Here is a 22450-nt window from a genome sequence, read left to right as displayed (position 1 = left end):
AATATAACCTTGTATATGAAACGGTCAAATCTGGCAACCATGTTTCTTTTTTCACCTTTTAAAGTAACAAAGAGAATAGTTTTTATAGCATTTCACCAATTAACAGGAAGTCATTAAAAGAACTAAAGTATCTGTATTAAAAGATAACAGCTAATCAAGATTTGAGTTACATGTTTTATCAGGAAATCAGAGCAAGGTGCTATCTTGTTTAGAAGGCACTAAGACGAAATATTTTGAAAATAACTGGCTCTCCCAATCTATCACATGGGCTAGACAAGCTAGAGTATGGTATTTGATGCAATATACTGCAATAAGTAAAATCCTTTCAGACAAAGAGAAACTAATGTTTCTAATTAAAAATACTGAACTTTTTATATAGGAAAAGTATATTAAACATCAGCAAATAAAAACATACATGTCAATGGGCATGGACATGTGAAGTGTTTAAAAGGTTAACTGACTATAATCTTTTAACTATGAACAGGCCAATTCAATTGTATGTGTGTGTATATATGTATGTTAATATATTAAAATCATATAACTTCTATACTTAACAAAGGACAAAGTAAACCAATGGACTGTTCTGCATTTTAACAAATAATCCAAAATGCAAGATTTACTTCAAGATATGCTCTCTGGTAGGGACTAATTTTTTTATGGCAATATGAAAAATTGAATAAATTTGATAGCATGAATATAAAACAAAAACAAAACGAAAATGGAATTTCTATCACAAAACAACAAAGTACATGTAAAATAATTCTCAAAATGAGCAGTAATTTGTCCCGTTTCCTATCCACCATTCCTCCCATACTAAATCAAGAATTTCAAGTTAAGACATAAATTGATCCTAAACATTTAAAGGGGTTTTTTTAGATGCAACTTCTAAATCAAATTAATAAAAGAAAGAAAAGAAAAATAGCAAACCAAACATTAACAAGTCAACAGTATTATTAGAAAAGATTTGCACATTATGGGAAACATAAAAGGTGCTACAAAACCACCTATTTTAAATTATTATTTCAAAATGATTATCAAGAATTTAAACATGTGAATTATGCAGAATTTTTTGCAGTTTGTTAAGACTGAAGAGGGCATCAAACTGATTATAAGATCAAGGGCAGTTTATGTTATGTTCTACAAAAAATTATCCAAAACTTCCCACTAGTGTAGAAAGTGAAACTACTGGAAAAGTGGATTAATAAGTTGCTACATTTTCATTTGCTCACAGGTCTCAGACATGCAAGGGCAAGTTAATACAAGTAAAGCCAAAAGGCAGAATTAGAAAGAGACGAAAGATGCTACAAATAGGTAGATATGCATGAAAATTACAAATGACACCAGATGCAAAACTGAAAAAGACTTGTTATACATTGTGACTTACGACCACTGAATTTAAATGAGATACATTTAGCATCACTTCACTGGTGGGAGAACCACTTTGCTTCAGCCCATGGTGTTGAAAGAGCACCATAAAAGAATCAGACCTAAGCAGGACCAACCAAGCTAGGAAGAACATGCATGAAAAGTTTATTAGTGCATGATAAGAGCCATGGATACTATGGAAAAAGAAATATGGTTCTTATGCTACTCTGATAACTGGCCTAATGCTAATCCTTACAGACCATTCTATGCTGTGTTAATTTAGTAAAATACAGGGCAGAATGATAGTACAGTCCCTGCTACTGGTAGATAACAGAGTTGGCTCAGAAGAGTCAGAAGCAAAGAAAAAAATGCTCGTTTTGCATATACTGTCTTAAACTTAGGTTGGAGCAAATAACCTGTTCCTCAAACTTCCCCTATTAGTTTTACCAGCATTGTTTAACATAGCAACTTTTATTTGAAGAAAAGAAAAATAACACAGAAAGTCACTCACAGCCAGAGATCCCCAACTTTCAAGTAACTATGTCTCTTGGATAGCTATATTAGACAACACTGCAGAATCTCGTAATGTTTTGTGCTATGTTGATAAAGCCAACCTTTTATGTTCACTCTATGTTCAATGTATTAAGTGAATATTCACCTAGTTTTACTCAAACATTTGATACATCCTCTTTGAGAATGAATTATTCAAGTTAACTATATTGCAAATTAAAAAGAGAGGACAAATTACATTCTGTATGCTTCTTTTAGATTGAAAAAATATGTGTTTTAAAGGCTTGTCATTCAAAGTGTAGAAGAAAACATTTCTGTTAAAAAATCCAATATTAAAAAAATCATTAAGACACTGGTATTTTTCTTCTAATCTTACAAATCTTACAAATACACTACAGCTTAACCAAAAAAGATGTCATCATGAGCATGCTGCTGTTCAGCATGCAATGCCACCGATAACTGTTTGGTTCCAGATATCAAAATAACTTCACATCCCAGCTGCTAATCCCACCCCAAAGCCCTCATTAATAACAATCTTATTTTTAAAAAAGGTAAAATCTAGAGTTAGTGGCAATTTTTTATCTTCACAGTAAATTGTTAACAAAGTGAGCTGTATAATGGTCATCTGTAAAATGGCATTATCAGTCAATTGGACCCTGAAAAATAAGTTTGATGCAGTTCTGATCTCCAGATAGCTGGGTAGCACAGAAAGGGCAGGCAGCATGGAATGCGTGAGTACCATGTGGCAATGGGATCTGAGACCAGTATTTGGCGGATTTTTCTGAGCACACATGCCCACAAGGGGTGAAAGCATAAGTTGGTGGACCAGCATCAACATAAAAGCCTGCCTCACACCCAAGCCAAAGAGGAACATATGGACCAACAGTTCTGCACATGGGACATTCACGCTCATTGGCTTCTGTATCACTGCGGTGTCCCCAGTTATGATAACCATGGACATGGCCACAGCTGAGGTAAGCCCACGGTTGTTTTTCTTCTACCACTTCTTTACGGTTAATGCTAGGAAAAGCCAGTGTATTCAGTCCCACGGGGCACTGGGGCCTTGCAGCATTGATTTCTTGTCGTAGAGCCTCTATGTGTTTCTGAGTTGGTGTGTGAAATAAGCCATCTGCTGTTCTCCACAAGAGGGTGGCCCCACATAGATCAATGAGAGAACCATCTTGTAGGATGTTGGTTTCATTTTCCACCTAAAACGTCAGGCAGAAAAGAAGAACAAATTGAAAACAATTCCTTTCGCAATGTTCCGCCACACTTCTGGAAAGTAATGAAACTTTCATTCTTCTCTTTAATGTCTTATATTATGATGAGCCATCCAGCCTTCTCACTCAGACAATGACATCTGTACAATACCTGAATAAAAGCTAGAGCAACGGGCAATTATGTTTTTATTATTTTAGCAGAGTTTTTTCTAACTTCTGCATTTTTAAGAGTTGTGAGTTCATTCTACTAGAATTTCCTAGCCAACACATGTCCCAATATCAGTCCATCTGATTTATAAGCTGCCCCCCTTACCCGAGTCTAATAATTGGTCCCAAAGGTGCTTTTTCAACCATGACCTGGTTGACTGAGAAACTCCGTAGACATCTAATAATTAGTCACAAACACATTCAAATAATCAAACAAGTATAAAAATGCTTGTTTGAGGGCCTGTTATAAGGGTTTTCTGCATTCTTATTTACCGTTGCAGAGTTTTTATGTTGTCTTGTTCAATAAGATTCTTTTGAACAAACTTTACTGTTTGTTTAACTAAAAACCACTTTAATGTTCTTTAATGGTTAGAAATAATTTTAAATCATGTTTTTCTTCATTAACTTACTAGCTTGCCTCTTTGTTGAGCAGATCTTGTTTCCCGTAGAGTATATACATCACCGCAGACTGAAATTTCTCTCCAAACACCAGGTTTCGATTCTTCAGTGAACCCTCCTTTAGGATGCATGACTAGAACGCCATTAGTTGTTAATCCATCCATGTGTCCATCTGGATTCTTCCATTTTGCTGCTTTTTCCTAGACAAAATGTCAACAAGAAGAAATAAAAAATAAATTATTCAGGCTTTCCATACTTGAATTACCAAGTGCCTAATACAGCCAAGTATTAGCAACCTCATATCAAAGGATAAATAGAAGAATAAGAATATAGCTTGGAATCAAAAACAAATTATCAATAATTTGGACTAAATGCTGTATAACTGGTTCTATTTTTGCTAACAATTTTCCTTTATCCATTTCAAATAGAAAATATGGATGTTTTAATTACAGGCCTTCCAATAGATGATATATAGCAGCCTTTTTTGGCTTTATCTGTAAACTGCTTTAACATTTATTATGAGAGATGCAGAAATAACATTAGTCAACAAATAATATGTAATTGGAACTAATTATCTGGGATTAATAGGGAAAGGAATAGGAGAAGATGAAGTCTATTTTGAGATATATAGCAATTAAAAAAGAAACCAAATAGTGTTTTCAGAGAAAGAATGGACAAATTCTGACCAAACTTTCAAAGCAAGCACTGTTTGTATAGTGAGTCAAACTTAGCTCTAATTTCTTGCTTCATTTTTTTTACAAAAATAAAAATGTTCCTCCTTTGTATCGATACCATTGGTAAATGATCTTATTATATTATTGACTGCTTTCTTTGGTTCCTAACTCTATATACAAACTAAACATATTTAAGGTGCTCTAAGTTGGCAGTGATGGGAGCAGCATAAACAAAGCCAAAAACAAGAAAGCAAACAAGCAAGTCAGCCAACCCAGCAAACTATCTACTTCTATCTGAAGTTCTGGAGAATTGCTACTAGTTTAAGTCCACAATATTGGATAAGACGATTAAGCATTCTAGAACACTCTGCATGGGTTCCGTTTAAAGACCACCCAGAAGGTTCAACTGATGCAAACTGCAGTGACCCTGGTGCTCATGGGTACTTGCTATTGGACACACATTATATCTATTTTGGAAGCCTGCAATGGCTTCCTATCAGCTTTCAAGTGCAACTTCAATTACTGGTTTTAATCTATAAAGCTTTCTATGGCTTGCTGCTATGTTATCTTCCTGTCCACATCTCTCTGAAATCAGCACCACAATTTTGATAATGCTGGGGAAAGCAAATGGTTGCCCCTCATTTTTGGGATTTCAAGGCCCAGGTGCACTGTTTTCATCTCCTGCCCAACTCTCTGGATGTGTTTTTAGCCCAAGCTTTGGAAGCTTCTTAAAACACAATTTTTCTGGAGGTGTTTGGGTGCTTGATGCCAGATGCCTTTTGGAGGGCAGGTTTCTCTATTCCCACTGTTGGATTTATTTTCATTGTTATTGCTAGTTTTATCTTGTGAATCACCAAGAGTTAGTGTGTGATTGTAGTGGGATGATAATGTGGTATATAAATACATATATAAAAGTATGACTATTTTCAGAACTCTTTGTTCCTATTTTTATAAAACGGATGGATTTGCAAGAAACAGCCATTGCTCTGAGAGAAGCTATTATTTGAAGCATCATATGATATAGAGGTCATGTCCTGACTTATGTGAAATCTTGGTATGCTCACCCCAAGGAATATGTTTTTGGAAGAGTCAAATCCTGCAGCAAAAATTCTGGCTGTATATGGTGCATTCCGGTCACAGACAATGCGGCATGCAAACCTGGAAATAGTACTTTGGGTGATCTGAGTTTCATCGCTGTTTTGGCTGCCGGAAATCGTATCTGTTACAACAAAATCTATGGGGCTCTCTGTTGATCTGCCAACCTGAAAGAATTAATAATATATAAAAAATTCTTAAGTGAAGCCCTGTGAACACAACAACTGAACAGTTTAACTGTACTTCACACAAGCTCCCCCACCCCACCCCAAACTAGAAATAGGCATAGCTTAGGTCAGTGTTTCTCAACCTTGGCAACTTTAAGATGTGCGAACTTCATCTTCCAGAATTCCCCAGCCAGCATGGGAAATGCTGCTTCAGGATGCAAATCATCTTATATTTAATCACAGTTGGGAGGATCTGAGGTAACAGATCTGAGGCTTGAAAATTACAGTTAATCCTTGACTTTCAACAGTTCATTTAATGACTATTCGAAGTTACAACGGCACCGAAAAAAGGGACTTATGGCTGTTTTTCACACTTATGACCAGTGCATTCTCACAGTCATATGATCAAAATTGAGATGCTTGGCAACTGGTTCATATTTATGACAGTTGCAGTGTCCTGGGGTCATGTGATCACCTTTTGCAACCGTCTGACAAGCAAAGTCAATGGGGAAGTCAGATTCACTTAATAGCTATGTTACTAACTGAATAACTGCAGTCATTCACTTAACAGCTGTAGCAAGAAAGGCTATAAAATAGGGCAAAATTCACTTAACTGTCGCTTTGCAACAGAAATTTTGGGCTCAACTGTGTTGTAAGTCGAGGACTACCTGTATTACATTCAATTAAATAACACCACACTAGATGTACTGTTAGATGCACTTAGGAATGTCTTATGTTCACAATAAATATTGCAAATAGAAGATAACTGCATACAGGTAGTCCTCAATTTATGACCATTCATTTACTGTCAGTTTGAATTAATGATGGCCTTGGAAAGGATGCAAAACTTTGCATGCACACACACCCCAGTCACATGATCACAATCTGGGTGTTTAGCAACCTTTTGTCAAGTCAATGGGGTCAATGGGGAAGCTAGCTGGGAATGTTCAAGTTGCTGCCATTTGCTGAGAAGATTCCTTCTTGTCTCTGGAGGGTGGCTGAAAGAACTCCCCATCAAAAGAGTTCAGCTCCATGCCTGCTTGGATTTCAGCAGAAAGCTCTTTTAGCCAACCCCCAGAGAAAAAGAATTCCCTGCTGAAAGATTTTGGCCTGCTCCAACATCCAAGCAGTCACAGAGCTCAAATCCTTCAGCAGGAAGCTTTTTCAGCCAGCCCCCAGAAACGAGAGGCAGCCAAAATCCAGGCATGATTTTCAGCCTCTGAGAGGAAAGGCAGTATGATAACGTAAGGAGTGCAGAGAGCCTCGGGTAGATGAGGAAGTCTCTGGGAGGACCAGTGCAGGCCCCATGTGGGTATCTCTCCACTCAGGGGCTGAAAATCACGCTTGGATTTTAGCAGGAAAGATTTTCTACTCCTGAGCAGAAACTCACATGCAGCCTGCATCAGATCTTCCAAGGTCTTCCCCAACCCACTGAGGCATCCTGCATGCCTTTCCTGGAACTCTGCTTAACAGTCTGAGAGATTGCTTAACAACTAGGAGTGCCAGGGTTATGATCATTGAGCAAAACAATCATGTGACATTTCTCTTAACAACTGAGATTCTGGTTCCAACTGTGGTCATAAGTTGAGGACACCTGTTTTGCCTATGTGCAAGCCCTCAAAAATGTTTGTCCCAGTATGTTTTATTTAAGAATATGATATCGCAGTGTATATTTGTTTTTGATAGCCTGAACTCGAATCAATAAACTTGCTACAAAAGTATTAAATATCTGAAGCACACATACACTTTTTAAAATCTGTGCCTGAAGTATGTTTTTTCATGTAATATTAATAGAATATTGCCACAGATGCAATTATTATCTAGAAATGTTATGTGTTTATTTGATTTTTTTCCCTTTCCTTTAGTAGAGGACTCAAATTAACATATACAATGCTCCATACTCCCCCCCCCCCCCGCCCCAAAACAACTGTCTGTAATATAGTTTGGTCTGAGAAATTACTTTATTAAGTATTACTTTCTAGATCCATTTTTAAAAATTCATCTAGGCAACTCTCTGGGTAAAGTAGTAAGTTACAGGAAAACATATCAAAACTTAGTACTATTGCTGAAAAAAAAATTCAATTGTATATTTTTTTTTAAAAAAATTCAATATTTGCCAGATGAGTTACCTACACTACACTTCCAATTTCATGCATTGTTTGCCATTCAGACATGACACTACTTTATCTGATAGCTTTCATTCTAATAGGTGAGAAATGTGAAACATATTGCTGAACACAGTGTTTTTCTCCCATTTGAATATCCATCTGACTTTCTTTGTCAACTAGGAGACCAGTGTTAGAAATATGCTCCAAAAAACAACTAGGCTGCTAACAGACAGGAAGGAGGGACAATCCCCTCCTATCTGTAGCCCACGTAGAAATTCAGGGTATCTTTTTAATGGCCTTCTGTCAAGCAAATTGGTGAAAAAGTGGAACAATCTGTCCCTCTCCATCAGCCCATTACATTTCCATGCTAATTATGGAGAAAGAGGCTTCCTGTCCTAGCATGGAAATAAAGTGCACTGGAAAAGAGGGGATGGAGCAATCCAATCTGTTCAATTGCCTCCAAAGCAATTCCTGGTTGTCCAGGCTACCAAAGAAGGCTTAAATACCAGGCTGTATCAGATAGTTGCCATAGTGAAAATATGTAGTTCAGGGTGAGTTGCTGGGTTCTTGGCATTCTCTGAGCTTGCTTTTCTTCCTACAGACATTTCATTACAAAGCTAGGTAACATTATCAGTGCACAGAGGAGTGAAGATTATTGATTGTATAGGTGAAGTAGTTTGTCCGACCAGCCCTGATTGAGGCATCGCTTCTTTCTGGATTGCTTTTGAGTTAGTTATTGTTTCTTCTATGATTGTTCTTGTTTATCTGGTGTGGTTCAGGTTTACATCAGTTTTGTATCAGATGCTATCAACCACCTCAAGACTGTATAATTTCAGCAAGCATTATCACTCTCAGAAAGCCCAAGCTGGTTCAGGATTGCTTATCTTGTGGTATAAACACTTTTTTTTACATTCTAGATTAGAATCAATGTATAGGAAGCATTTAATTGCTGAACAATGGTGAAGACAAAGGGGATATGACATGATTAATTCCTAGATTGGAGACCTAGTCATATGAAGCCAGTCTGAGCTTTTCAAAAAATAAATAGGAGATCAATTTAACAAATAGCACTACATGTTCTGAGCTTGGAAAATCACTGAAGTAGGGGAAATGGTTAAAAAAAATCCAGAGAAAAACTTGAATTCATCTATTTCCAAACAAATTTTGAAAATTAACTAAGGCTTTTCCAGCTGGACTGGGGAGTTGGGGTGCTTCTGTGAATCTGTTATACTAAGCATGATCAACATGGTGTACATGGACACATTTTCAAAATAATATTGAGAAGACCAAAGTATAAACAATGCAGCTACCACTAGTTCTCATTGAGAGAGCTTTCAAAAATTTATTTATTTATTTGTCAAGCATGTATAAGATAACAGATATAAGTATAAACATGAATATGAATACATGAAATGGATACGAATAAATGGGGACAGTAGGACAGGGACGGTAGGCATGTTGGTGCGCTTATGCAAGCCCCTTACAGACCTCTTAGGAATGGGGTGAGGTCAATAGTAGACAGTCTAAGGTTAAAGTTGTGGGGGTTTGAGGATGAAACTGCCTGAATAAGATCCATCCAAGTTCAGGAACATTATTCTAAGGCACTGCTCATGGGTCAACCAACTAATTTTCAAAAGCATGATCCATTAAGTACATAACAAGAAATGTATATTAATTGTTCAAAAGATCTGCTATAAAACGTTTTAAATATTCCACATGAAAAACTCTTCAGTGGCAGAAAATGCATGGACTTGCAGTTACATATCACTATCATGAAAGTATTTTGTTGCATGCATTTAAGCTAGGAAACTACACAACTGACCACAGCTTCCTAGTGTACATTCCTGTAACTTGTAAGATAACTACGAAATAGGTCTCTTTTGCAATTATACATAAACTGTATATTTTTCTGTACAAAGCCATAAACTGGACAGAGAAGCAATTAACATTCTTCTTCAGCCATTGTAATATTTTAATCATACAGATTATTTCATACCAAATTTGTTAAATCGGAGAACAGTGCAATATTAGGATCAATGGCTATTAGCCTTAAAGGCAGTGTGACTGTCTCTAAAGGCCATCTACTAGGAGGCCAGTAGGCTTCCTTGTGTAGTTGGTTGGTTCTATGAGAAAAGACTGCTGGATTAGATGGTCTAGGGGTCAGATCCAGCATGGTAGTTCATGTGTTCTTAATATAAAAGACAGAGACAGGGCATAGCACAAAAGCTTTCTGAGAATTACTTTTCATATGACAAATTTCCAATCCATAAGGCACATATGAAACATTAAAATCTCTAGGAAATCTATTTTACCATACCACAAACAATTACTTTTATGTAATGTTAGTACACTTACCTGAAACATATCAGTATCTTTATCATGCGTATATTCTACTACAACAGTTTGATTTCGTGACAACGTGTAGGAGATACTGTGTTGGCCCTTACAACTGATGGCCTGTAGAATAAAACATTCTCTGCTTTATTTAAATAACATTTATACCAGGGAAAGAACAGTATAAAAAACTTGTAAATACAATTACAAACATGACTACATTCTTCAAATTGAGTTTTTAATTTTATGTACAGTACAGCATATACTGTAGTTATTAATGTAATCATAACAAATAAAATTAAAATAAATTTCTTGGAAACCAAGAATCATCTCTCATGTAAGATATAATCATTTATGAGTTTTTGAATGGGACAGCAGGTAGAAAAGACTGAGATCTACACTTTGATAGTTTTTTAAAAAAAGCATTATCTACTTCACAAAGAAAAGAAAAGAAAAGAAAAGAAAAGAAAAGAAAAGAAAAGAAAAGAAAAGAAAAGAAAAGAAAGTGCCTTTCTGTGATTTCATTCTATAGTATTATTTGTTGTTTTGTATTATTTTACATTGGAAATACTGCTTGATGAAGATTTTCTAGAGGAAATTCATATTTTATACATGAAAACCTATTTTTACAGATGTATTCAACATCTTATTTCAGTTTTTAAACCTACAGTATTTGCTGTCACAGGAAACTATAGATCCATTTCTTCTTTTTACTCTGTGGAAAATGCTATATAGACTACTGGTGTGACTAAAACAATTGAGCACAACTAAGACAAATAAATCTTAAATGCAGTAATCCAAGCCTCTCTCACCCTCTGTCTCAGTATATACCTAATTTTAAAAGGTTTATAAAGAACACCTATAAACCAGGATTTTAAAAATCAGGGTTAACTTCAGTGATAGTAACCTGTTTTATACATAGTGTTAAGGCAAAACCAAACCATATTATGACATAACATTATGAAAGAGGCCACAAATATTTGTCTCCATAAAAAGAAAGATATTTTTGCCTACCTTTTAGATGACTTTTAAATAGAAATAATTAGACGGCTTAGTATGGATTTAGAAGCTAGGCAGCATTGGGCATGGTTAGTACTTAGGACTGGAAACCATTATAACATACCAGAGAGGTATACTAGACTAAAATGTTTTTAAAAAGCAGCCTGGAATAAGACAACAGCAAATTTATTCTATAGCCATTTCCAAGAAAACCATATGGATATATCCTCGAAGTCTACTTTACTTAAAAAATTATTTCCTTAAAAAAAACACTGGTCTTTACAAGGCATATGCCCATATAAAACAGGGGCAGCATTTTCTTATTTAAAAACAATTCATAAATAGATCAAGCATCAAATATTTTAAAGCACCAATAGATATAGTTGAACACTGTCATTTATCTGTTGGTAAAGCAGAAATTATTGTGAAATAATGATTTAAAAAGCTAATGTTGGGTAAGATTTCTATAAATGACTACACTTTGACCACACTTTTTTCATCTTTGTTCTTTATACGTATCAGCTACAGCCCCTTCCTTAATAAAGAAGAAAATGCTAAAACTATTACATGATTGACAGATGGATTCAATGCCTGCAACATAGTCCAACAAGGATCTGTAATTCTTAGTCGAGGGAGCCAGCGTTGTCCAAAGACATTTCCGTGGTCATGTGGCCAGCTTGACTATACACCAAGGGGCACAGAATGTTATTACTGCCCACCAAAGTGGTACCTATTTATCTATTTGCATTAATGTGCTTTTGAAACATCAATCTTCTTCCTCAAGGGAAAAAATATAGTCCAATTGCCTTTTGGAAAAGCACCTGTCAGGGTTCCAAGTAACACCCCCAACGAAATCAAACTCTGAGGCTTGAATTTCCTCAAAGTTAACTTTTATTAGAGATGTCATATTGGCACATCTGTGAAAACCCGAATCTGAGAGCTTCCGGGTTTTCCACATCCAAAAGAAAGTTCAAGACCTTGCCCCTCTCCCACATGTCCACCACACATCCAATCAATTGCTGTCCAGAACAGAAGATATCTCCTCATTCTTCTCCACACAGCTGCAGGACCCCATAGCCATGACTTTCTATAAAGAATTTTATTGAGACTATATATCTTCTTTTCTCTATGCAATCCCCCCTCCCAATTTCCCACAGTAGGATTTGTGGCAGGCCTGAAGCCTGAAGGCACAAAGGTAGAAATATGGCTTCCAGGTCTGACAGTACCTTTGTGACTGCCTAGTCATATAGTTAATCTATTTTAATTATTCTGCAAATATTGGAACTTATCAAAGCTTCAAGATATAATTTCCACTAAAATAAAGAAAAAATGTCTCTAATGCTCCTCTTACTCAGAATTCTATCTTAAACATAAACTAAAAGCTGATTTCAAAAGGTGAGCCAAATATGTTTATATGAATCAATTACAGAGCTGGCTATGCATCTGAATGTTCCCAGACAGACAGTATCTGCATCTGTTATTTTCCTCATTTTAAATGACATAATCTCCTAAATATCTCTTAAATTCAATCTACCACATGCTTAGCCACTGATATTTAACAAATATTTGTACTACAGATATGCTTAAGAATCCAGGTACAGCTGAAAAACATTCAGCCACTTCCAGTCAAGTAATTAGAATTAAGGATATGTTTGAAAGGTTATTTGGAAATAGTTGATTAGAGACTACAAACCAACCCCAGCTTCATAGATTGGCATTCTAAAATATCCTTTAGAAATCCTGTTTTTTTAGTTCTATTTTCTACTAGGTAAATTATACATATGTTCCTCCCACATAGATACAGGGTGTCCTTAGTTCGTAATTACAGAAAATTAATGTCCTGTGTTTCTAAAACAACTATTCATTTAGTACTACATGTACTTAATCTTATTTCACTGAAGCCATTTGTACAATTCAAAAACCACATTCATAGGAGTTTGGTGCCTTTATCAAGTTTCTTTCAACATTTCTTTCTAAATACAAAACATTAAAGGGTCTATGAGTTAGATAACCCATTATTCTTGATGATTAAGTTAACAGTCTTTAAAATGGAAGCTCAGAGGCTATTAAGAAGAAAACAAAAAAAAATATTCATAGCTTTAAAAGGAGTTCCAGTTATCTTCTATAAATATATAGAAGGCTTTTAATATTCAAATAGTACCAAGACAGGTACAGAAACCAGAACCTAACAAATAGGCAAAGCTAACAAACTTTTTTTTGTTATTATATGGACCGCTGGAGTGGACCCTAGCCAATACCCAAAATATAGGGACATAAACACCTGCTAGCTTACCTGCATACCAAACTGAATATAGAAATGCAAAAAGCCTTGCACCACATACAAGTTATACCTCTATCCTACACTACCTGGCAAACCTATATTGCTGATTGCCAAGTCCTGCTCTGATCACAGAATGGAGAAAGAATGAACACTGCACAGTTAGTAGGGATATTATCACTTCAATTACAGAAACAGTATTGTTTACTTTTTTTCCTATCTCTTTCTCTGCTTTTGATCATTTGTCTCTATGTATCAATTAAAGAGAAGAGCTAGTATAGTGTAGTGGTTAAGGTATCAGGCTATAAACCAGGAGACTGTGGATTGTAGTCCTGCCTTAGGCACACAGTGAGCTGAATGACCTTAGGCCAGTTACTTTCTCTCAGCCCTGGAAAGAAGGCAATGGCAAACCACTTCTGAAATCTTGCCAGGAAAATTACAGAGACTAATCCGGGCAGTTTCCAGGAGTCAGGACAGACTGAAAGACACACACAAACACTCAAAAAAACTCTACCACAATTCAAAGAAGCATTGCTATATTTCTTAGCAATGCTGAATGTTTAGCAAAAGTTCAGGGTGCTAAAAAGATACTGTCTATTTATCCAATTATGAAAACCACAATGGGAGATAACACTATACACAATAATACAGAAAATACTACACTGATTTATGTTGGAGTTACATATTGGTCCCTAATTCTCACTTCAACAAGGATAGAAACTACAAGGTAATTTTAGGAAATGCATTATTTTCCTCATGGGATAATATACTATGCTTTAGACTTGTCTCATTCAATTACTATAAAGAACAATTGAGATAATATTCTAAAAGTGTTGTGTTAATACTCTGCATCATAAATAGTATTCTTCAAATTAGAAGTTATTAAAATGCAAATATCCCCCTAAAAAGAGACAGCGGATGGTTTATATAAATGCACAAATGATCCAGTCAAAAAGAAAAACCGCAAGTACAGTTTGGTAACTTGTTCTCTCCTTCACTATGGCTTCTCTGTAACGTAAATGGAGGAAAACTGCTAGGTGTAATTACAAGCAATGCAGAGGACAATGAAACACAAACAAGAATATATGTCATCCAAAAAAAAAAAAAAAACCAGCACCTGCTTTGATCTGTCTAGATAATAGATTTTTCAGACCAAGTCGCAACATAATAAATACTTTGCAGGTCTGCTGTCAACATTACAGGTGCTGTAGTGGAATGGACTCCTGCAACATCCAGAATACGGAGCTTTCTAATTGTTCTTGTGGCTGATGTGAAGCCAGAAAGCCTTCCTTAGGCAACATATTACAAAGAAATAAACAAAAAAAAAATGCCTTAAAGGAATGCATCTAAGCTACATAGTGAATGCCCAGGAAGTGCCTGGATAATTCTAAAGGTATTATTGGAGCAGGTAAAAAGATATATAAAATAAAATATTGATTCAAATGAACAAAACTGAAAATCTTTAGGAAGGCAAAATATATTAACATTATATCTGTGCAAAATAACATATAGTATATAACATTATGTTTGTGCAAAATATCGTACAGCATATCTAATTAGAATGTTCCCTAACTTGCCTGAAGCACCAAGATATTGCCAAGAGAAAACAGACCTCCCCTAGTGGAATACGGCACACTTCAGAAATAGCTAAACACACAAAGGATCTATCCATTAAAACAGAAAAAAAACCTTATACTGGTATATAAGACAGGCAGAATTTCTTGATACCTCATAAAACTGTTCCGTTAGGAAAGGAAGCAATTTATAAACAAAAAATGAAGGAATCTTATGTGAAGTTGGCTATATTCTGATATTAATCCAAATTACACCATAAATCCCAAATGCCATTGAAGATTATGAATGCAGAGAAACAAATCAGTAAATAGTCATAAAAGTGAAATAAATGATATAGAGACTTTCTAATAGAAGAAGAAATTATTTTGCTGGGAGTCCAATATATACAAAATAATTTACATTAAAAACAAATGAGACATTTTGAGATCCAGAGCTAAGAAATGAATGAAGAAGCAGTGTATTGTACACACTGAAAAGCAGTTAGTCTTACAAAGGTACATTAGTACCCAAATTTGTTGCCTTCTGGCAGAAGATACAGAACAATTAAAACTCGGACCACACGTTTTCTGAATAGTTTTTATCCCAGAGCTATAATTGCACTCAACAATTAACTAAAGGGCCACCATCAGTGACCTGTTGGGCAGTATTACTTGGTCTGTTGTGTGGATGTTTGGGTGGTTTAGGGGTGGGGAATTGTGGTGGGTGGGAGTGTGTTTGGGGATTACGTGTGTGGGACCTGGTCTTTGGGTGTCAAGTAAATTTTGTTGTATGTGAATACTGTGTATACACATACAATGACAATAAAGTTTATTTATTTATTTATTTATTTATTTATTTATTTATTATTTATTTATTATTTATTTATTTATTTATTTATTTATTTATTTATTTATTTATTTATTTATTTAATCATAATACAGAAAAATCTGTCATTCTTGGATACACAGATAAGCTGAACTGACTTTTTACCCTGAACAATATAAAATGTTATTCTGTTCTCATCTGTTCCAGACAAACTCAAGATATGTTCTTGCAATTATGGAACTATGGCCTCACAATTACAAGATCAGAATTTATAGGGCATATTATATTGCAGGACAAGAAAGGATGACAGCTAGACTAAAATATTATTGAAATTGATTTTATCACTGAAAGAAGTTGATAGAAATCAATTACGGGGGGAGGGGGGAATGAAACATTGCCAGTGCAAATCAAACACATACCGATTTCCTTTATGACACTATAAAGAATACTTCACGGGCTTCTTGTTGCTTTTTTTTTTTTGTAAAAATACACATGGTCAAAATTCATTACAAAATGAACAAATACTGCAAACAAACAATTCTACAAGCCTATCTTTCTTTGAATAAACAAGTTAAATCAACGAGAAAGGGACTATAAATTGCAATTGGAGAGGACAACGCTTTCAGGAAAGGCCACATACAAGCAAGAGTAAAATATAGTTGCATATAGATTTATTACATACAGATTTAGCACCAACAGAAACATATTGTTTGGGATAATGGAAAAAAAAGTTTCAGAAGCACTGCTATTATCTATTAAGTAGATTACAGATTGGAAATTGGAAGCTTTTCAAAAATAAGGCAACAGTAATTGGTAAGAATTAGCCATGCCTTTACCACCTTTAGAAAACAGCAAAGCACTCTACTTAGGACTGTCTTTAAAGGAAACTTCTAGAAACTTCTAGAAACAACAGCACCAATAATAAATTACACAGTATTACCATGGCACAGCACCAAACAAAAACTAAACAAAAACCACAATACAATAATTATATATTGATTCAATAAAACTAGCTTAGAGCCTAGTAAACAAATGTGTGTACTGTACACTAAAACAAACAATACGTTTAAAGCAATGGCCTGGAATAAGACAGAGTATGCATACATCTAGGATTATTTAAAGCAGGTTCTAACATGGAATTGTCAGCTAAATCAAAGTAGGATAAAACAACTAAACCCTAGAATAAACCTATGATAATAATATGGCAGTCCCCGGAGACAGCAGAAGAGAAGAGAAAGCACTGAAAAAAAAACACAAAATACTAAAACCTGCAAATAGAAGTAGAATGACTGTGGCAATAGAAAGCAAAGATGTAATAGTGATATGCACCAGTGGTGGGTTCCTCCCGGTTCGGTCCGGTCCGGTTCAACCGAGCTGGAAGCGGTGACGATATCATGTCACCGAACCGGTTCTCCCCCCCCGCCCTCCCACCCCCCCACGTTATTCTTACCTTTTATTTGGTCCCACCCCCAATCTATTGCTGCCTCCTGAGTCCCAGCTGATGACTAGAGGGAAAAAAACTGTTTAAACTCTTGCCGCGGGGCTTCAAAGGGCCGTCCTACAGTTGATCAGTGTTAAAAGCAAACAAATGAGTTGGGTCGTAAGTGCAAGGACTGGTCGTAAGTGCGAGGACCTTCCAGAAATGACTCTGACCAGCTAGCCACGCCCACCTAGTCACATGACCTCCAAGCCACACCCACAAAATAAGCCACGCCCACAGAACCGGTAGTAAAAAAAATTAGAACCCACCCCTGATATGCACCATGGATGCAACCCAAAATATCTGAAACACCACGACCGCCTACTGCCTGATGCAGGCCTCCCAAGGCCTTTCCAACCTGAGACATCCTGTGCTCCGCTTGTTGCCTTTGGGGTCCCCAAGGCCCTTGGGTTTTGCCTCCCAAGGAAGTTATGCCATTTTGGCGCAATTGTAAGGAATTGTGGGCATTCTGAAAATGGTGACTGTTTCCAGGAGGCAGCCACATGGTCAGACATGTATGGACTGCCCTCCTTCCCCAACATGAGGTCCAGAAATCTTCAGAAGGTAAGAGTGATGGGTGATGGAGAGGTGGGACGCAGGCACATAGCCTGCAGGTACCCAGCGGTGCAGGATCAAGGGGGAAGAGAAACAGGGAGTGCTGCAGCATCCCTGTGATCAGTTGTAAGGGCCAATGACCATGGGGGTGCTACAACTTCAAAATGAGGTCAAGTAACTTTTGGGAAGGTCTGTTGTAACTTCAAACAGCTGCTTAAATGACTGGATATTAAATCAGGACTACCTGTAAAGATATGAGTCTGCCAAATATGAAGACAAAGAAAAAAAAGAAAACTGGATTTCAGAACAAACTATGGAAAAGATGAAAAAAGAAGCCAGAATAAGAAAGAAAGAAAAATCTTAAGAAATGAACTTAACAAAGAGTTTTAGAGACATGTTAGAAAAGACACAAAACAGTATTACATTGGCAAAAACACTGAAGATGGAAACAGACATGGGAAAATAAGGACTTTTTCAAAAGATTTCTGAATTCAGAAGGAGATTCTAACCTTGAATTGGTATGCTAAAGCATGCCAGTAGACAGATGTAACTATTCAAAGGAGATCAAAGGAAAATGGAGGGAGCATATTGAAACACTATACAGTTGTGATGTCAACATCCAAGATATTTTAGAAGATATTCCCTACTTACAAAAATGCCTAGTACAAGAAGATGAAGTTAGATCAGCACTTCATTCATTACCAACTCAGCTTACTAACTGATGGAATGCCCACTGAAGCAGCAGAAGAATAATCAGTAAAGGTTTTAATTAAGCTATGCCCATGATGGCGAACCTATGGCACCCATGCCTGAGGTGGCACGCAGAGCCATCTTTCCAGGCATATGAACTGTTGCCCAACTCACCTGCAGCTGCATATGCGTTCGCGTCCCAGCTGGTGTTCAGGCCTCTGGTGCGCATGTGCAAACTTCTGGAGACCCAGCTGGTCTTCGAAGCTCTCATGTGCATCCGTGCATATTTGCGCAGGTGTGTGCAAGTAGCTGTGCGCAGCACACACATGTGCAGATGGTGTTTGTGTGTGTGCATTGTGTGTGCAAAAGCCATGCACATGCGCAGATGGTGCAATTGCACACGCAGCGCACAGGGGAGCCGTGCAAAAGCCGTGCAAGTGCACAGATGGTGCAATTGTGCGTGCAGCGCATGGGGGAGCCACGCGTAAGCGAAGCGCATACCTGTTTGGCACTTGGTGAGTAAAAGGTTTGCCACCACTGAGCTATGCCATTAAATCTAGAGAATGGCAGAGTGGCCAACAAATCAGAAGAAATCAATTTACAATACCAAAAAAAGACACTAACAATGTGTAAACTATCGTACTATACCCTTAATTTCACATGCTAGCAAAATAATGCTTAAGACAATTCAACAGAGATTAGAGTCTTGCATGGGAAAAGAGATGCCAGATGTTCAAGCTGGCTTTAGAAAAGGCTGAGGAATATGAGACATTATTGGTGATGAATGCTGGATTTGAGAAAACTCAGAAAAAAATGGGAATCCCAGAATACCCCAGTGTTCTCATGAGAAACGTATATACAGGTCAGGGAGTCACAGTATAACGGCCCTCCAAACTTCTGATTATAATAAGCAGGCTCCGTTACAGTCGTAACTCAAGGGCTCCAACTGCCAATGTCATTCAAAGACAGGCATTCTCTTTTCCACATAAACTTGATTGCTTCTTCAATTTCTTTCCCAGACTAAAGCACAATTGGCTATTGGGCACAACTATTTTATTATTTTAAAAACAGAAATGCACAATGCCCTCAATTTACCACCACATAAAAAAAAGAAACCAATAACAGCTTTCTCTTTCAATCCCAAACATTGGGATTGTGGCCAATGATTAATGAAATCTATTTTGCATTTTATTATCTAAATGTCTGTTCATTGCCTCAACCTCTTCCATTGTTCTCAGTCTTGTTTCTGATGTTTGTATGAAACACAAGTTGTGATTTACTACTAATGATTAAGAGATTATTTTTCCATCCTGATATGAGACATTTCCTGCTGGTCTAATAAATCTGCACTATTATCCCTCTGATTTCTCAGTCTATTAGTCTTTTCCTGGACTGAGCAAAGGTTTAATTTCTTTATGGAATTAGCAATAGCAATAACACTTAGACTTATATACCACTTCACAGTGCTTTACAGCCCTCTCTGAGTGGTTTACAGAGTTAGCATATTGCACCCAACAATCTGCGTCAGTGGTGAAATTCAGCCGGTTCTATCCAGCTCGGGCGAACCGGTAGCGCTGGGAAGCTCCGCCCACCTGCCTGGATTGCTCTGCGCATGTGTGGAGGAGGGCACGCGAGCACTCCCATTTGTGAACCAGTAGCGAAGGTAAGTAGATTTCACCCCTGATCTGCGTCCTCATTTTACCGACTTTGGAAGGATGGAAGGCTGAGTCAACCTTGAGCCCTATCAGCAAATACAACATGGGCACATATTACAGACTCCGAATCACCATTTTTCCCCTGAATATAAATACCTACCCAGCTCTATTATGTTTCATTTTTGCAATCTCTCCTGAAAATTGTGTTTGTATGTGTTTGAGTCAGAGACAGAGATAAATCTTAAAATAATTAGAATGATGTTTTAATTAGAGTTTTGTCAGCTCACATTTAACTCCTAAGAGTACAAATATAGTCAGTCAGAAAAAGGCTTTTGGACTTCCGAAAGGGCCTGAAGAGCTGGTTTTACCAACTGGTCTGGGCATATTATTCTCGGGGGGGGGGGGGGATGTTAATGAAGATAAATCCCACCTCTGTGTATAATTTGCTCCCTTCCCTCCCATCTTTGTCAATTTTAACTCATTTCTAGTGTTATTATTTAATGTTTTAAATGTTTTATCTTGTTGTTTTTAATTGAATGTAAACTGCCTAGAGTCACCTCTAAGCGAACTGGGTGGCATATAAGCTTAATGAATACATAAATAAAAAGATACAATGAAAAGGACGACTTGGGAAAAGCAGATGACGTGTTGGGAGTGCTTTTTAGTCACTTGCCATAAATATGCATTTCTGGTTCCAGAATAATTATATATTCGGAAAAGCAGTGTTATGCCCCCGTCTGTCTTTCAACTTATAAAGCAGGGAGTGATGCCTATTTATATCTCACTAACATTCTGCAGGATTTGGCTTTCAGTTTACAGTCTCTTAGTGGCAATCAATTTAAATATTGATGGCGGTGGCTACCCCCAGACTTGCCATCATGGGGGACTTTAACCTGCCATCCATCGGTGAAGCGTCTGAGGTGGCTCGAGAGTTCATGGCTTCCATGACGGCCATGGACCTTACTCAGTTAATTCATGACCCCACTCACACAGGGGGACACACTCTGGACTTAGTTTTTGTCTCTGGTCAGTGGTTGAGTGGCCTTGATATAGGGGATATAGTCATCGAACCCTTGTCATGGTCTGACCACTCGCTCCTTCGACTGGACTTTCAAACCGCTGCACCCTGCCGCAGGGAGGCGGGACCGGCAAGGTGGTTCCGCCCCAGGCGCCTGATGGACCCTGACAGGTTCCAGATGGAGCTTGGGCCATTTCCTGAGATTCTGGCTCATGACTCGGCGGAAGACCTGGTGGCCGCCTGGGACAGTGCGGCTGCCGGGGCCTTGGACCGAGTCGTGCCTTTGCGGCCTCTGACCCGGCACCGAACTCACCTAGCTCCTTGGTTCTCCGAGGAGCTTAGGGAGATGAAGCGCCGGAAAAGACGCCTGGAGAGTAGCTGGAGGACCAGCCGCTCCGAATCTGACCGAACACGGGTGAGGTCTCATATTAAGACCTACCTAGTGGCGATAAAAACGGCGAAAACTAGCTATTTTGCCGCTCTTATCGCGTCATCAGATAATCGCCCAGCCGCCCTGTTTAGGGTGACCCGCTCCCTCCTCCATCTGGAAGTGCGGGATGACCCCTTGCAGGGTCGAGCTGAGGATTTTGTGCAATATCTGTATGACAAAATCGCTCAGATTCGAGAGGGGCTGGCCTCTGACTGGGTATGTCCGGACGGGATGACTGAGGCAGGTCTTGAGAGTGTTATCTGGGGGGAGTTCGATCCTGTGACTCCCGAGGACATGGACAGGATCCTGGGACGGCTGAACGCGACCACATGTTTATTGGACCCGTGTCCCTCCTGGTTGGTACTGGCCTCCCGGGAGGTGACGCGAGGCTGGCTCCAGATGATTGTTAACGCTTCTTTGGGTGAGGGGGTCCTGCCGGCCGCTTTGAAAGAAGCGGTGGTGAGGCCCCTCCTCAAGAAGCCCTCTCTGGATCCGGCTGTTTTGGCTAACTATCGTCCAGTCTCCAACCTTCGCTTCGTTGCGAAGGTTGTTGAGAGTGTGGTGGCGCAACAGCTTCCCCGGTACCTGGATGAAGCTGTCTATCTAGACCCGCTCCAGTCCGGCTTCCGGCCTGGGCACAGCACGGAAACGGCATTGGTCGCATTGGTGGATGATCTCTGGAGGGCCCGGGATAGGGGTCATTCCTCTATCCTGGTCCTGTTAGACCTCTCAGCGGCTTTTGATACCATCGACCATGGTATCATGTTGCACCGGTTGGCGGGGTTGGGGGTGGGAGGCACCGTTTTGCGGTGGTTCTCCTCCTACCTCTCCGACCGGTCGCAATCTGTGTTGACAGGGGGGCAGCGGTCGACCCCGAGGCACCTTGC

The 22450-nt window shown here is 38.1% G+C and overlaps 1 protein-coding gene across 2 annotated transcripts in view; it reads right to left on the bottom strand.

Annotated features, from left to right (window-relative positions):
* Window positions 1-489: 489 nt before the first annotated feature.
* Window positions 490-22450, bottom strand: part of PELI2 (pellino E3 ubiquitin protein ligase family member 2) — a 56166-nt gene continuing 34205 nt past the window's right edge. For both annotated transcript variants that reach the window (XM_070942675.1, XM_070942682.1), the window contains exons 3-6: window positions 10101-10202; window positions 5440-5637; window positions 3713-3901; window positions 490-3083 (exon numbers count right to left, since the gene is read on the bottom strand). In XM_070942675.1, coding sequence (XP_070798776.1) covers window positions 2517-3083; window positions 3713-3901; window positions 5440-5637; window positions 10101-10202 — 1056 coding nt within the window. In that variant the 3' untranslated portion in view covers window positions 490-2516. The remainder of the gene's footprint in view (window positions 3084-3712; window positions 3902-5439; window positions 5638-10100; window positions 10203-22450) is intronic.

Source organism: Pituophis catenifer, unplaced genomic scaffold, assembly GCF_029215685.1.
Source record: "Pituophis catenifer annectens isolate HBS135680 unplaced genomic scaffold, rPitCat1.0.hap2 SCAF_1, whole genome shotgun sequence".
NCBI lineage: Eukaryota > Metazoa > Chordata > Lepidosauria > Squamata > Colubridae > Pituophis > Pituophis catenifer.
The sequence above is the reverse complement of the archived record's forward strand: the minus strand, read 5'-3'. Positions and strand labels throughout refer to the sequence as shown.